This window comes from Manduca sexta, chromosome 18, assembly GCF_014839805.1.
Source record: "Manduca sexta isolate Smith_Timp_Sample1 chromosome 18, JHU_Msex_v1.0, whole genome shotgun sequence".
NCBI lineage: Eukaryota > Metazoa > Arthropoda > Insecta > Lepidoptera > Sphingidae > Manduca > Manduca sexta.
In genome coordinates, this window is record NC_051132.1 from 6713330 (window position 1) to 6730646 (window position 17317).

Genomic DNA, 17317 nt, shown 5'->3' on the forward strand with positions numbered 1-17317 from the left:
GACTGACGAGAGATGATTATCCCTCGACAGTCGACACAATTATGCTGGCCTATTGGAGCCGGACATACACAGGTTGATCCCGGAACACGAGAACCTTACGTGGGCCACTACAAAAAAAAATCCAAAATTTTACTTGGCTACGTATGTAACTGTAAAGTCATAGGTGGGTGGCTGGGAATATGAACCTGTGGGCATTCCATCCACCACCAGCAAATAATCGAATTATAAATAAGTTGTCTAATCCTGATAAATAAGTCGGATATACAGAAGCCTGTACAATGGAATAGTTGCGAGCATGCTAGTTACTAACATTTAAGAGTGACTGTTACTCTGTAGATACATTTGTAAGTTAAACTTACATCCAATTTGCGTCCTTGCCTGCCTTATTTGCGAGACGTATAGGTGCTATGTACTTGCTTGTCCGATACGAGCGTACATTTAGCGTATACATGACAGTTATTTACAGCTTTACTATAATATGATCTTTAACCGAAATCCATTGAATTAATATAGGAGTTAAACAGATTAACATCTATTTTTATTTGAGTTAAACTAAATAGAGAAAAAGGTTGTAATAAATACCTTTATTAAGGACTTACAAATTAATAAATAAGTTAATTAAAATACAATCATAGGTAGGCAGTATACGGTATAAACGCTTCAGTATGGCAGTCATCTAGAGCAGTCGACAACTTCTACTTTCCTTTGTAAATGCTCGTTGCCTGTCCCACTACCGCTACTGCTGGGCCCGCTTTGATAATTCCATCACGGATGTTCTGTCCAACTTTCTCCTAAAAGGAATAAAAATTAACTGAAACTGTTGCATTGGTTGTTTATACATTATCATTTTTTAAGTCTAGTAACAAAACCTGAGCAAACTGAGATTTTGTTTTCCCGATCTGGCTTATGAAATCTATGTAATTTTAGATTAGAAATTATTGTCTATATTTAATGGAATTTGTGTCCGAAATGGCAATGCACTCATCTAAAATCATGGCACGTGATATATAAATTACCTATGTTTATATGTTATAGTTGTGCCTCTGCATATAGCTGTGAGTTTCCGACTCACGCGAGGACCTGAGGTCAGCGGTCCATTGTATCGCAAATCGATGCAAGCAAATAATCTTAATTGCAGAATGACGAGGGAATTACCCTGAAACTTGGCCAATAGAGTCGGTCCTGCAATTTAGGTATGTGATACCATTGGTGAAGGGTTAACTCAGTCCATTTAGCAATAATTGATTAAGTAAATAGTTTCCTTTCCTCTGAGTATAGGTTATATCTTATTCAGTCTCGATTTTGAAGACGACCAAGTCGGTGGCCAAAAAGACAATTATGAACATATTGTAAACTTGGTAAGTCATTTCTTTGTGATATCTTCTCGATTTGACCTATGTAAAGTCATGCATATTTGGAATCTCATATGCATTGTTAATTGTAATAGCAGCCCTATATACCCCACTGATAGGAACGGGCTTCTTCTATCAAAGAGGGTTCAGGCTATGGTCTACTTCGATCGCCTAGTACTGGCTGGCAGACTTCAAATACCTTCGAAATTTTTATGCAGAATTCTTTGGTGTATAAGTTTCCCCAAAATAAATTTACACTATCACATATTAGGAGATTTAAAACTTTTAATTCCAATATTCAAATTCTTAACACTAATAGAAATCATACAGGCTTTTGAACCAGCAAGACTTGCTTTCAAATCCCAGGCCACGTTATGAGGATTTTGTCAATTTAAGCGCTTCATAGTTTTATGCGCCTTATCTATTACTACTGCATGTGTTGTGTCTGATACTTTGCTTCATATTTCGTGATACAAAAATATGCTTTAAAGACCTAATTTATACCAGGTTGTTTTATTACTTCTATCCTATGATAGAAAAACAAATTAAATTTTACTTATGACTAAGAATTTCACGTGCCTTTGACGCATAAAGCTTAGAAGATTTTACTACAACTTGACTTACGATTCCTATTAAAATTGTAAAGTCTGAAAGGAAATATATTAAGGATACACCAAAGAATAGAGATGATAATACAAGAAAAGCACTCATGTTTTAATACTTACAATCTTCTTGAAAACCTTCCATCTCGGCTCTGGCGCTGCGGTCACAGCTGATAGCGCGAGAGCAAAAACGAGTACGAATGCAAAAACACGAGAGAAATGCATTTTTATTTCAGCTTAACAATATCTAGACGAGTAACAACTGGTGCATCGGTGAACAAATCTCACCTTTTTATACTTTCTTATTGCAAAATCTGAAGATAGCGTAGAAATGGCCTATAGTTTAATTTGATATTTGCTGTAACAGTAATAGGGTTTGTTATTATATGTAATCATTCCAGCAACGGTAACCAGAGGTATAACGGTTCGAAACAAGTTAGCTGCAGGGGACTCCCTCGGTACATCGTCTTCCCAAATGAAATTTGTTTTTTTTATTGCGGTCGAAATTAAATTGGATATTTTCCTTGTTATTATTTATTTGTTCAATGACGTTTCTCTGTGAATGATCGTGTGGCGATTATTGTGGTTTTATTACGTCTAACATTATATCATTTTCCTCATATCATAATAGGGCAACTTAGTTGTAAATAAAATTAATAATTACCAACAGCGTCATAAGCCCAGTTATGACCAAATAGAATTGATAATTATAATTATAAAGAGTACAAGCATAATTACTTTTATATTCCTGCATTCAGGTCAGGTGAACAGACGACCTGATAAAAGTCTTATTGATAGCTTCCAACGGCTCGCTCTGGAAACTTTTAGGGGAGGATATGTTCAGCAATGGATAATCTGCGGCAGGTGATACCCCAGGGTTTTTTGGGTTGGAACCGCTGTTACATCGAGGGTCACTACTAATGCTGTACAAGCTACCTCCTTAATGACTTCAACGGTGTGGGAAAGGGAATGTAAGGCACAGAAGAATTGCCTCGAAAGGAAAGAGATGACTCAAGTCAGCACGAGTACTTGATCTGTTAGTTATAGAACAATAATACCCTAGTAGGTACTGGTATAATATTATCCTAATATATTTATATTAGATATCTCATACGTGTGATGTTTAATATTTATATTATTCCCTAATAATATTTTTACCCGACCAAAAATAATATTCAGAGTTTTATCACACTGATCTCCACGATCCTTAACGAACGAACCATCAGCAAAAATCGTATACCAATAGAGCTGATAGTGAAAGAGAATAATATACAGGATGGCGAGCGCAGTGGAATACCAAACATACTTTGTAATTCAGGGTGTTGGATGGTGTTTCTACTGTTTATGGGCGGTCATATCGCTTACCATCAGGCGAACGGCACGCTCGTCTCGTCATTCAAAGTAATAAAAAAAATACAATATTACAATTATATATCTATAACATTTTTCTGGATTAGTTGAACAAATACGCAGAGTCGACGTAACATTTATTAATTTATGAACGTAGTCAGAAACAAAAACTAGTAGTTGAGATCGTTTTATGACCTTAAGAAAAACTTGACACTTTTTTTTATCTATATCACTCTAGCAATAATGTCGAGATTACCTTATGTAGGTAAAGTATCGCATCAAAACATTATGTTGGAGCACCTATTAACAATTCTTGACTTAGTTAATTATTGGCACACGATTATAGACTCAACAGATTTACGCATTTGATAGCGGCGATAGCCTAGTTGAGTGTGGAACGGACTGCCGAGACGAATGTCCGCAGGTTCAAAACCAATTGAAACCCAAGAGCACACACCTCTGACTTTTCTAAAAAATATGTGTGTATTCCTTGTGAATTATCGCTTGCTTTAAGGGTGAAGGTAAACATCGTGAGGAAACCTGCATATTTGAGAAGTTCTCTATAGGAATTTTGAGGGTGTGTCAAGTCTACCAATCCGCACTAGGCCAGCGTGGTGTACCAAGGCCTAATCCCTCTCAGTAGTAGAGGAGGCCCGTGCGCAGAAGTGGGACAGTATATAATACAGGGCTGATGATGATGAGATTTACGCATTAAAGTGAGTAGACTATAGACAAATGTTATCTGTGATTTTCATCTTTTACGTGTCTTTATTTAAAATAATTCCTATTACAAGCTCAAATTGTGTATGAAGTGTCATTTTACACTCTTTAACGTAATGCCACGCCGACTAGGTGAAAAAATATGGCGGCACCCATTCCATTGCTTTTTCATAGTGGCATGATAAGGTAAAGTCACTATATGATATGCATGCAAGAAAAATTAAAAAAGAATACTTTTATTTGATATAATTAATCTTATGTGTAAATAATTAAAGAGAATTGTTTACTGATTATTATACATTTCACAGATTATTTATACACTGCAGGTGTCAAAACGAAACTTGTATAATCACATTACGCAAAGAAACCCTCATTATAACACATTTATTTGAAAATAAAATCCAAAATTCATTTCTCCACCTCACTATTACAAAGTTCTGTGTTAATTTTCACTTAGGTATGTTGCAAATCGAGATTTTTTTTTTATGATGGTAAAAATTCAAAGACAATAATTGTTCTCTCTTTATTTATCTCTCGGGGTTATTGGAAATTGCAACTGAAGGAACTTACAATGATGTGGTATATACAATTAATTTTAAAAACAAAATTTAACACCAAACCTCGTAACATTTGATTTATTAATTACTTCTTATATAATATAGCTATATCGCAGAGCATATAGCTATTTATCTGTTAGATGTTTCTAAATTAGAAAGGTACTTAAAAATGTAAAAAAGGTACTTCAAAACACGCATTTTGAAATTACTGGACCGTAAACTTGACATTCGAATTTACTGCAGTTTTATTTTCTTGTAAGTAAATTGTATGCATATTGAGAATTCCTATATAGTGTTATCGACTTAAATTATTTTCCTTCTTCGAAGATAAAGTTTTTGTAAAATACCACTTCAAATGTACTTATATCTAAACTCATATTAATATTATAAAGAGAAAAGATTTGAATTATGTACGTTTGTGTGTAGGAGAAAAAAATCTTTCATTTCAAGACGTTAAATATCCCTGATTGATAAAATGCTTGGTATTTTTATCGCGAAAATGCGTTTTAATGCGGTCGGTGCTGCGAGCAAAAGTTAGTATTATTTTTGTTTTTAAATTCGTCTTTGAACTGAAAAGTTTCATCAAAACTCTTGAAAATTTGTAGTGAAAGTCGATATCCTGCCAAAACTGTAATTTTAAGAAGTTTCTCCGTGTCTTATAAATTTTAGTTTGCCTTTTCTTTTAATAGGAACCGAAGAATTTTATTGACTAGAAATTTTAGTTAACAATTATTTTTTAATAGCAACTTAAAATACAATAAACGTATTCTAAGATCAACGTGGGTAAACTTATTATTATCGTACAAAAATGTTATATTTAACTTATAATATGTACAAAACCTTTTAAATAAATATAATCGAACTCCATAACTTCCAGCAAGAAATTCCAATCATATTTCACTTTGAGCTATTTCAGACGTTCCAAATACGACATTAAGGTACAAATTGTAACAAAATAGAATGTCAAATATTTTTATTTTATAGTATAAATATAGTATCTAGTGAAAACTAACTTCATTCGCACCATTTGAAATACAAAATATGAATTTCTCGCGCATTTTATTCTATGTGTTTGCAATGGTATTAACCATTTCTTCAGTGACAGCTTTGCCTGACCCCAGATGGAGGCCATTCAAGAAAATCGTGAGTATTATGTTTAAAGTATTTAACAGAATTTTTTCCATTTTCTGTTTCTTACTTCAAATTGAAAATCAAGCAAGGCTCTAGATAAATTGAACGTGCAATTTCATAGTTGAGAACTAATAGCACTGCCGAGATCAATGTCCGCAGATTTAAAATCCAACTCTGGCTATTTGAAGCTATCTATATAATATGTGTATTGTGTCTTAAACATAATCAATTATAATGGCTCGCTTTAGCGGTAAAGAACATAGCGAGGATATCTCATACTTAAAGATTTCTAATGTGGAAATGCAAAGTGCTTTTGCTAGCCAGCGTGGTCGACTAAGACCTAAACTCTCTCTGTAGTAGAAGAGGTCTGTTCCCAACAGTGGGATAGTATTTTATATCGGGCTGGTATTATTATTATTAATTACTAGCTTATGCCGGGGGTTCGCTTACATAAAAATGTTTTACCGGGATACAAAGTAACCTATAGTAGTAATATAGCCACTAATCTAGTACCCTCAGGAGAAATATAGCTTTCTATAAGTAAAAATCTGTTTAGCAATTCCTGAGATAAGCGCCTTCAAACAAACACTTCAGCTTTATAATGTTAGTATAGATTTAATCCAGATTGGAAGTAAACGCTGTTTTGATTATACTCAATTCTTATCTTATTGTTGTTATTTTTTTAGTATATAGATATATAATTAATTCAATACATTAATATTTAAGGAGAACATTGGAAGAAGAATTCGTGATGGCATCATCAAAGCTGGACCAGTAATTGACGTCATAGGAAAGATTAAAGGTCTGAAGAACTGAACATAATATGAATACCATTACGATTTAATAAATTGTATCATTAATAAGTTTTATCTTTTTATTCTGAGTTGGCGAGTTGAATTCTTTGACTTGGTCCCGAAGTTATTCATTAATAAATTTAGTCTATCTTTTTATTCTGAGTTTATGGTTCAAAGTTAATTACTTCATCCCGAATATATTATAATGGAGACCTTGAGTTTACGTGTACGATGTAATTATGGTAATTCACAAAAATGTTACCCTTCTCAACTAGAAAGAAACATTTTTTTCATACAGAAATATAAATATACAAACAAAAAAGACACAAATGTTATATGTAGATGTAAGTATTAATTGAGTTCCGCGCCCATACCGAATCAACTAGGTTGCTAAAACAATAACCAATCTTTAGAGTATTTGGGCGTCCAATACAATTTAATGTAAAAAAAAATCACCAAATAATATTATCATGATTCATAAGAGGGTTGTGCGCGTATGGGAATTGAAAATGCAAGTTAATAAATGAACAAAAACAAATTAATAAAGGTACGCATAATATGGCCGGCGATATGACGGTAGACTGTGATTGAAGTTGAGATCAGCTTAATTATTTCAGATACAAAGATTAATTTTCGTACAATAATCAAGAAAGGAAATATTTAATTCAAAGAAATGTCTACCTTTTCCGTTATCTTTGACATGTTTGATGTAATTGACGGATCATGATTTACGACTTTATTTGAAATGGAAAATTATGTTATATTTATTTTTTTCTTTATCTTTATTTATATATCTTTAAATAACATAATCTGACGGCCGCCGCGTGGATACAGCTTTAGGTTTTACTTTTATCTCTACAAATAAACCTAATCCAAGAGATCCACCAATTTTATAAAAGCCGTTGTAGCGTAAATCGAGAATGAAATCAAATTATTTATTTCGAACCCATAAAAGGCTGAGTATACATTATTTAGATCTGTCAATATTAACTCTATCACTTCTGAAAGCAGTTCTTGACAAAAAAGGGCAAGAAACGCAGGTAAATTTTCTCAGACCATCAAATAATCAACCCAAAACTCCCTCGTATAGTCAAAAAAGAGTCATTTTAATAATTTTCTTTGTCTATATACTGTTGTATTTGCTTACCGCAGGCTGATTTAAGCCAAAATAGTCCCTATGAAGGTCTATGTTTTTTTAATTAATATGTAAGTTGAGAGTCTGGAGAAGTTTTTAATCTACCTTAGAACCACGAAGTCACCTGTTTAGGTTTTTAATTTTAAAGAAAAAAATTTAAGTCGTAATTCGTAGAACATAAGTTTATCACTTTACACCAAAATTTCCATAATTTTCATTAAAGTTACGAATCTGATTGTTTTTAGCCAAAAAGTACAACTAATAAAAATTTTGCTGCAATAAAAAATCTCGAATAAGTCTTCTACTTTTTTAAAAAGAAATAATTTAATCATTCAAATCCAAAATTCTCAAAAATTCATAAAAATATTCATAACTCGAAAACTATGAAAAATCGCGGAACATGCATGGAGGTGATTCGGATACCCCAAGGGATGCTCTATCTGGACTTCCGCTTGACACTACTTTCTGGAACACCCTGTATAGGACTGGTATTATTTAATGTTTGTGGAGAATTAAGTTGTGGTGTTAGAAGGAAAGACACAAATCGCGAAACGAATATGATATTGGGCACACAAGAATTTCGGTCCTATAATATAATATAGAATACTTATATCCCAGAAAAGTCCCATACAGGGGGATTATTATTCCAATAAAATCATATCAAGCGTGTAGATCCATGAGCAACATCTTTTAATCCACAGGTTCCCAACATTTTTTTCTCATAGACCACTTTCAAAAGTATGCTGGTTCCGGTGGAGCCCCCTGCACCTAAATTTCTACCATATTCCCTAGAATATACAAGTTTTTACAAGTAACTAATTAATGCGGGTGCTACGATGCTTAAATTTATAGGTTATTTCATCCACGAAGAAGTGCCCCACCTCCTTTTGAATGAAGGTGTTGCGGGGTGTCGCGGGGTGTTGCGATATGTCGCGGAGTAGGGGTCTGATCCATCATCCAAGGTACTTTCCTTGACGTTATCCATCAATCAGTCATCATTCGTCAGTGTGCTTGAACTTATGCTGCTCACGCATACTCTAATTTAAAGATTAGGTAACAAGTGGGGCGCGTCTTCATGAATGGAATGATTTACATTTGCATATTGCCCCACGTTATATAACCAAAGGGGATTTACCGATATATTTATAATTATAAATGTCGTTATCTCCAGTCCACACTCCGATTTGACCCCAAGATGTTAAAGTATTATAAACAAACAGTTCGTCATCACGATAATGACGTTCTGTTACAAATAATGAATATTACTAGGAGTCGTCTAGTGGTCGAATATCGACCGTGAAATTAAATATATTTTGTAATACATATTACATATTTTTTTCACTTTTCTATAATATTAACTTCATGCCAAAACTCACACACCTCCGTGCGCGCAATGCCCTTAAAAAGGTTAAATTCTAACCCCCATATTCATAAACGTTTTTTATCTAATGACGGAGCATTGCTATGATAACAAGTCTGTTTCTTAGTGCGCGACGGCATGGCAGCCTTCGCAGTGCGTTCATAGGGACGTTGTGATTGGCTAATATTGAGATACAACTTGAATCTAATTGTCTGTCAGGTAAACAAAGCTGAACTAATAGTAAGCTGTCAGATAAACAAAGCTGAAAAACAGACTTGTTATCAAAGCAATGCTCAATCCTTCGATAAAAAACGTTTATGAATAAGGGGGTAAGCTTTTTTCATTTACATAAAAATTTAGGGCTTGACTAATGCCTGTTTAGTTAAAAACGGTTAAAAATTTCATTACAAACTGGATTTGTAACAATGGAACAAAAAACCTTTTACGGCAATGCGCGGTCGGAGCAAAAACTGTCGCATTATAGTAATTAGTTTGTCTTATTTCTTTGTAGTATTATAAATGATAAAGTTATGTTGTAGAAATGTTAAATCCTTTTGATAGAAGTAAAGAGATAGCCTCCTAAGCGGATTTGAAGTAGTGTGTAGTCAGTTGCGTACTCGAACGAGAATTATAGTTTTACCTATTTATGATTACATAAATAAACTGTTCTAAAGAAAATAAAAAACTATTTTTTTTTCGGTAGCATTCACTGTACTCTTTATTCCAAACTAATATGGAAAAGAGCAATATAAAAGTTTCTTGCCCGTTCTTCTTCGGTAAGAAATACTTTTCGAAATAATATCGTAGAAATCAAAATAACGTATACAATTTTTACACACACGCGCTACTTTAAATCCCCGGAAGGGTAGGTAGAGGCACTACAAGTGCACCTACTTTCCACCATGTGTTTTCCGTGCCAGGATTTGATAGATGGCAAGCATGTCGCCATATCGGGCAAACTTCCAAACTCCTAAAAGAAAATCCCAATATCACTTGCCCAATCCAGGGATCGATCCCAGGACCTCAACACTGCAATCAGTCCGTAATACAACTATGCCCCCGAGAAAATTGTTTCTATGGATTCGAAATAAATTATTTCGTTTCAAGTTCCGATCCAGATAGACGATGCCCTGAATTTCCATTCAGGCTACTTTATGTCCCGGAAAATCACAAAGCGGGCCATTTATTCCGAGAAAGAATTCTTAAATAGCCAAACCCGCAAAAACGTAGTAAAATAATAGGAGTAATTCTCAGGAGAGTAACAGTTATGTTTACTATTCCTATTGAAATTATTCATTTGGAGCCAAAACATTTGTGCGACAAATGTAATCTTTGTGACCACCTCGGAACTCAAAGCTTTGCTTAGTTTGGTTTCAAATTTCGGATATCCGTTTTACGAAATATTTTTCAAATGGTAAACTTTTCTTATTTTTTTCACAGAGAAATTCGTAGGAAAGGAATCTATGTATTTTAATATATATAATAGTAATGTTAGCCCTGTACTATATATTGTCCCACTGCTGGGCACGGGCCTCCTCTACTACTGAGAGTCATTAGGCCTTAGTCACAGTTCACATACCCTCAAAATTCTTATAGGGAACTTCTCAAGTATGCAGGTTTCCTCACCATGTTTGTCTTCACACGGTAAAAGCAAGCGATAATTCACAAAGAATACACACAATTTTGGAAAAGTCTGAGGTGGGTGCGCTTTGGATTTAAACCTGCAGACATTCGTCTCGGCAGTCCGTTCCACACCCACTAGGCTATCGTTGCTTTTAATTTGTGTAATTTTTATGGAGCCATATTCAATTTATTTTGCCTGCATAAAGCCTCTGAGTGTATTAGACTGCAAAGCTTTTCATTCCTTTCAACAATTTTCAAATTATTTAACCTTTAGTGTGTACTGTAATTAGAGTTACTTAGTAGAGTGAATGTTGATTATTCCACACAGACTCACGTCTTTTATCTTCGAATGGGTAGGCAGAGGCGCAAATGGTACACCCACTTTCCGCCATGTGTATTCCGTCCCATAGGATGGATTAAGATCATGATCTTAAAGGAAGTGGGCCTATCGCTATATCGGGAACAAATTTTAGACTCCGAACTGATACTGAATAGAAAAACCCAATAACATTTTGCCCTACCGGGATCGAACCCGAGACCTCAGCAGAGCAGTCGTACCGTAATACAACTATACCACCGAGGTTGATCTATTGTTTATTAATCTCCTTTCCAATAAAGGTGATTAGTGTTTAACACTGAATTATCAAATTGTTCCTTATTTTAAATGTATGAAATATTTAATTTGACTTCTGATATTCATAAAAACATACTTATAAATTTATGTGATAACATTTTCTTCTATATCTATCGTACATTTAATATATTAGTATGTATATTTATTTTATTAATATCTATCTAATTTATTATCGGTATATCTGAAAAAAAAAATCCCTTGTAGTAATGTTCATTTGTTAAATCATGTTAGTGTAATTTCAAGAGTGTATATGACTTTCTGTGTAATTAATCTATAGGAATTTAGTTACCAATACTTATTAATAATTATCTAAGGTTCTTGGACAGCAAAAACACAAGAAATTTGCTTTGAAATAAATTTATTTTACTTATAATAATATGGCAGGCGGTACATTGTACAGATCATATTTCCTATGACTTTACATTATTTACAATGAGTATTAAAATATGGCTTATCACAATGAGGTAAAATAGACTAACAAGGAAGCATTAGGTTCACTTTCCTATGGCCTTAGCTGCGCCAAGAACTTCAATCGCTGGGCCAGCTTTGATAATTCCATCTCTGATATTTCGGCCCATTTTTTCCTGAAAAAACAAATAAAATATTTATTAAAATATAAGTTCAATAATAGTCGTAGAATTAATTTATCAGTATAAAAAATAATCAGTATTAATTTTGGTACTTATACAAAGTATAATTAATGACAAAACTTAAATTTAAACATATAAAAGAAGCATAAATGTAAGTTATTCAATAATCTTTAATTTTCAATCGGATTATCAAAGTTAATAGCATAAGATTTTATACCAATAAAAGTAATAGAATGCATCGAAGGTAAAGAAGTATCGTAAGTATTTTAACAGTGATTGGATTAAAAGTTGTCAGTACTTACAATTTTCTTGAACACCTTCCATTTCGGTTCAGGAGCCGCGGACACCGCCGACAGACTGAGGACCAGAGCGAACACAAAGAAGAAAATGCGGGAAAAGTTCATCTTTACTTCTTGGTACTTCTTAATTAAAAGAAAAATAAATTCTTAACGATTCACTGTACAAGTTCAGTGCGAATGATGCTCCCCTAAACAATGTTGCGCTTATAAGCAACAAAATTACCAATTTATATTTGCGGTTGTTTAACTGCGTATCGCTGTGACTCTATAGTAATTAACAAGAGTGAATCATCTGCGTGTTTGCTCAACCGCAAATCTAAGTTTGTACTGTTATCGTTGTAGCAGGGGACTACCGTACGTTCAGAGCCTGGTTAAGTCCCTGCTTCGTCGAGTTCCGAGATGTTCGGGGTTATCATGTATAAACAACTCGTTAATTACGACCCGAGATTACCTGAATTAACTGTATTAAAATTTACAGCTCATTGTACAAGTTATCGCTCTTTCAAAAGATATCTATGCTGTATGTAGGCTATATTACATTTGGCAACATACGTCAAAAATATGATATTGTTGAGATTTATTTATGGTGAGAAATTACAATTAGATTATCTCCCTCGTTTACTATCCTAGTCCAATATAATTAGACTGATTTGTTAGCGTAGTGGTATTATTTGCGTGGTATGACACTGCTCTACGGTTTCAGGTTCAAATTCCCGGTTGGGCAAAGTTATGTTGAGTCTGGAATTCGTTCCCAATATGGCAATACGCTTGCCACTTATCAGCATTGGACGGAATACACTTGGCGAAAAGTACGAGTCCTTGTTACAGCTTTGCTTACCCATTCGGGGATAAATGTATAATGTGTGTGTAATAAGAACAAAAAAGTACTTTCTCCAATCTCCTCCCTAGATGGGTGAGCACGATGAATATACATACCCAGTAGCAGATGGGATGGGATAATTAGGACCTTTCTCGCCCTTGATTGGGTATTAACCGCCCTGTATCATTAGGGAGACACGTGTCGACGGACTCTTATCTATCAAAGCAACGACGCTCTCAAAGTAATTTGTTTAAATCGAATCTTAATTATGATATTAATAATCTCATCAATCCTTAAAGTAAACAATGATAAAATTATAGTAGTCAAGAGAATCAAGCATTTTAACAGAAAAAGAAATAGCAAATCGGCGTTAAAACAAATTTGAGTAACATACGACGCTCTACAAAGTCGACGCTGTTTATTTCTTACGCCAATAATCACTGCCGAGTTTCGTATCTCTTTTCTGACTCAATGCACATAATATACTGGCGAATTACCACCAAAAAAATAAAATCTTTTTACCCTCTCATAAGTGACAAGGTCACGCTCCATTTATTTTGCATTATGAACAGGCTGAAACCAACGGGTAGATATCACTGCCTTACGAAAAACTGGTTGATTGTCGCCTTTTGGTTACGTTTGTACTAAAAATTACCGGAGAATCGATAAATTTTCTTTATCCAATTATCATTCCTTCTCCTTAGGTCAGCACCCATAACTCTAGCTATATAAGTATCAAGGCCGACAGCACGCATGATTCTTCTGGTGTAATGAGTATTTATGTGTTGTGGAGATCATTGAACTCCAAGTAATCTACTTGCTCCTTTATTACTCTAACTTAATCTATACATATTATAAAACATAGTCCCCTAATGCTGTCTGTCTGTATGTGATCGATTATCTGAAAATCTACTGAATGTATTTTTATGAAATTTGGTATGGAGAGAGTTTAAGACCCTGGAAAGGTTATAGGCTACTTTCTATCCTGGGTAAATATATAGCGGGACTTTTATCCCGAAAAACTCCTTCAAGCGGGCGAAGTCGCGAGCGAAAGCTAGTTACGAATATGTTTAAATGTTTGTTAAAGAAATCGATTTGTTTATAAGGGTAACCCGCAAAAGGGTAATTGATTAATGAAATAAAAAGGTTATTCAGAAAAATGGTTCCTGTTAACCCGATAAATGCGTCCCTGGTGTAAGACTAATTGGATAACTAATCTCATATATAGGAATGTGTTCAACTATACATAATTATTATAATGACCCACGATAAAACCATAATTGCAATATGAGATAGTCAAAGCAAAGCAAATGGATAACTCTACTTCGAAATTTGTTTATTTTTATCCGGCAATATGACCCCACTGCACCTAATGGGAAGTGGAGTGGAGTCCAATAGAATGTCGATTGACGAGAGATGATTACCCCTCGGCAGTCGACACAATTATGCCGGCCTGTTGGGCCCGGATATACGCAGGCTGATCCCGAACGCAACATACTTGCGTACACGCAAGTATGTTGTGATACATCACTATGATGAGTTTTAACACTTTGTGTACAGTGGTCGCTATCCAGGCGGATATAAAATATATCCTACCACCTGCAAAACTCTTTCCATAATTTCAATCCCATGTTATTAAGGCGATACCTCAAGGTCCATTTTCATACATTTTGTTTCGCCTTTAATCTGGGTAACTAAACAAGTATTGGCAAGTAAAGAATTTATTTCGTCATATTAAATTTTAAAGGCCGAAATATCCATGATTATTAATTATTTTTACATTTTTCTTTCAACTGCGAGAACTAATCACTAACTAGACGTGAATTTAAATTCTTTACTTGCCAATACTTGTTTAGTTACCCAGATTAAAGCCGAAACAAAATGTATGAAAATGGACCTTGAGGTATCGCCTTAATGCCTTTAAGAATTTTAAATAAGTATCTTTTGACATGGATTATAGGCAATGATAATAATATCATGAGTATTGGTAACTAGAATGCCTCGATGAGTTAGTTGTAATAAAGTACGACTGCAGTACTGAGGTCTCGGGTTCGAACCCGGGTTGGGCAAAGCGATATTATTAAATGTACATATTTTTATCTTCAGACTAGACACATTAGAATCGTGCATATAAATAAATAAAATAAAATATGTGAATATAAATATAAATAAAATATAATATTTCTTAGTTATATCAAAGTTTTCATTATATACATACATACATACATACATAACATCACGCATTTATCCCCGAAGGGGTATGCAGAGGCGCAACTAGGGCACCCACTTTTCGCCAAGTATGTTCCGTCCCATGTGATAGGGGGCGAGCCTATCGCCATATCGGGCACAAATTCCAGACTCCGGGCTGATACTGAGCAGAAAACCCCAAATATCACTTTGCCCGACCCGGGATTCGAACCCAGGACCTCAGAGCGCTATTGTACCGGACATGCAATACAATTACGCCACCGAGGCAGTCATCAAGTTTTCATTAATATATTCATAATATAAAAACTCAGAAATAACTTGTTATTAAAAAAACAAGAAGAGTTAACTGGACACCACTCAAGGTGAATAAACTCAATTTTCACACTACAATCTAAAACATCCAAAAACCAAATCAAACAAAATGTATGATTTAGAAACCAATTCCTACAAATTTGCCAAATTCTAGTTCCAAAATATGTTTATTTTTATTACAATTATCTAAATTCACTGTAAAATCATTAATCAGCGGGACTTAACCGTCTCTCGCGAATGCGGTGTTCCCCTTAGAGATCACAAAAGTCAATGCAACTATACACTGCGGTTCGATTGTCCTTTGTATTATCTGTCCGTAGTCATTCACTGAGTTTCACAACCGCATGTAATAAGTTTGTAACTTTATCATTTATATACGCTGTAACTTTTGATAATGCATCATTCGCATCTTGCATCTCACATCAGTTGTACGTTAAGAAAAAAAAACAATAATGAACTTCTCCAGGATCTTGTTCTTCGTCTTCGCCTTGGTTCTTGGCATGTCTGCTGTATCGGCAGCTCCCAAATGGAAGATTTTTAAGAAAATTGTGAGTATCATCATCTCAAGTTTGTGCATTTATTCATTTTGTTAGAATATTATTATAATGTTAATGTCAAGATAAACAATTGAATACTTCTCTATATAATTTGTAAGGTAGTGTAACCGAAGATAGCCCGGTTCCTAACATAGCCTGCCATCCATGTTTTTTTTTTATTTCAAAAACATACTATGATTTTTTGTTACTTCTATGTTTCTAGTGTATAGTGATATATTGTTATATAATCAAAGGTTTTTGTCTTTTTATTTTTTCACGAGACGGTTTTATAAAAAAAATCAAATTAGGTGGGTTATAAGTGGGCCCGTTACCTTACAAACTTTTTTTTATATTAGATCTAAATCTAATATATTAAAAAGTTTCATGAACTATAAAATATTTGAATGTTTTAAGCTCGTCTTACTTTTGGACAATTTGTTCCTGATTTTTTATGCTATTTATTTTTACAATGAATAAAACAATGATGATTTGAACAAATAATACGCTAAAAACAATACTTAAATTGGTATTTTTATTTCCAGGAAAAAGTCGGAAGGAACGTCCGTGATGGTATTATCAAAGCGGGACCAGCGATACAAGTGCTGGGACAGGCGAAAGCGATTGGAAAATGAAGCTGTATTGCAGTGTTCTTAAAGTCTTTATTACCTCAACAGAATGCCATAACTGTATACTCTTATAGATAAGTGAATCAGAAGAATGATCTGATGTAGAGATAATTAATCTGCCTGTATTTCTTTGAATTAAATTAATTGAATGTAAATATTTATTTAAATAAATAATTTTTATTAATCTTAAATTTGGTTTTCTTCTTTGATGATCGATAAACAGTCTATGTTATCCAGACAGTCATATTAATTCAAACGTAAAAAATTAACATTCCAGTTTACTTTGTAAGTAAAAAATAGTAAAAGAAACAATACCTGGTAATAACTGAAGCATTAAGTGCAAGACGAACCCCACCAGAATATTTTTATCCCAAATTCATCAGCGCGGCATTTTATAAACATAACACACTCATGCCTGTATTATCTTTATTTTCCCTAAAGGTTCATTGACTGCCTCGGTGGCATAATTATATTGCGTGCACAGTACGGCATGACTTTCAGGTCCCAGGAACGAGTCTTGGGTCGGACTGTGATATTAGTTTTTTTGCGCAGTATGAAGCTAAGGAATCCTATCCCAATACCCAATATGGTAATGATCTCGCCCCCTATCACATCATGGGATGGGCGAAAAGTGGGTGCCCTGGTTATACCTCTGCCCACCCCTTTGG

The 17317-nt window shown here is 34.2% G+C and overlaps 2 protein-coding genes across 3 annotated transcripts; one reads left to right on the plus strand and one right to left on the minus strand.

The window, feature by feature from the left end:
* Positions 1-565: 565 nt before the first annotated feature.
* On the minus strand, positions 566-12350 carry LOC115453509 (cecropin). The gene is made up of 2 exons (XM_037440128.1): positions 12151-12350; positions 566-791 (listed from the first exon to the last, which is right to left on the minus strand). The coding sequence occupies exons 1-2, from the start codon at positions 12250-12252 to the stop codon at positions 696-698; spliced, it is 198 nt and encodes a 65-aa protein (XP_037296025.1). The 5' UTR covers positions 12253-12350; the 3' UTR covers positions 566-695.
* LOC115454320 (cecropin-A-like) lies at positions 5483-16840 on the plus strand. Of its 2 annotated transcripts, none has more exons than XR_005112553.1 (2): positions 5483-5724; positions 6439-6575. XR_005112553.1 is itself a non-coding variant. In XM_037440127.1 (2 exons), the coding sequence occupies exons 1-2, from the start codon at positions 5623-5625 to the stop codon at positions 16653-16655; spliced, it is 192 nt and encodes a 63-aa protein (XP_037296024.1). In that variant the 5' UTR covers positions 5608-5622; the 3' UTR covers positions 16656-16840. The 2 variants fall into 2 exon arrangements, 1 of the variants encoding a protein (XP_037296024.1); XM_037440127.1 differs by lacking the exon at positions 6439-6575 and adding an exon at positions 16566-16840 and having other exon boundaries at positions 5608-5724.
* Positions 16841-17317: the final 477 nt, after the last annotated feature.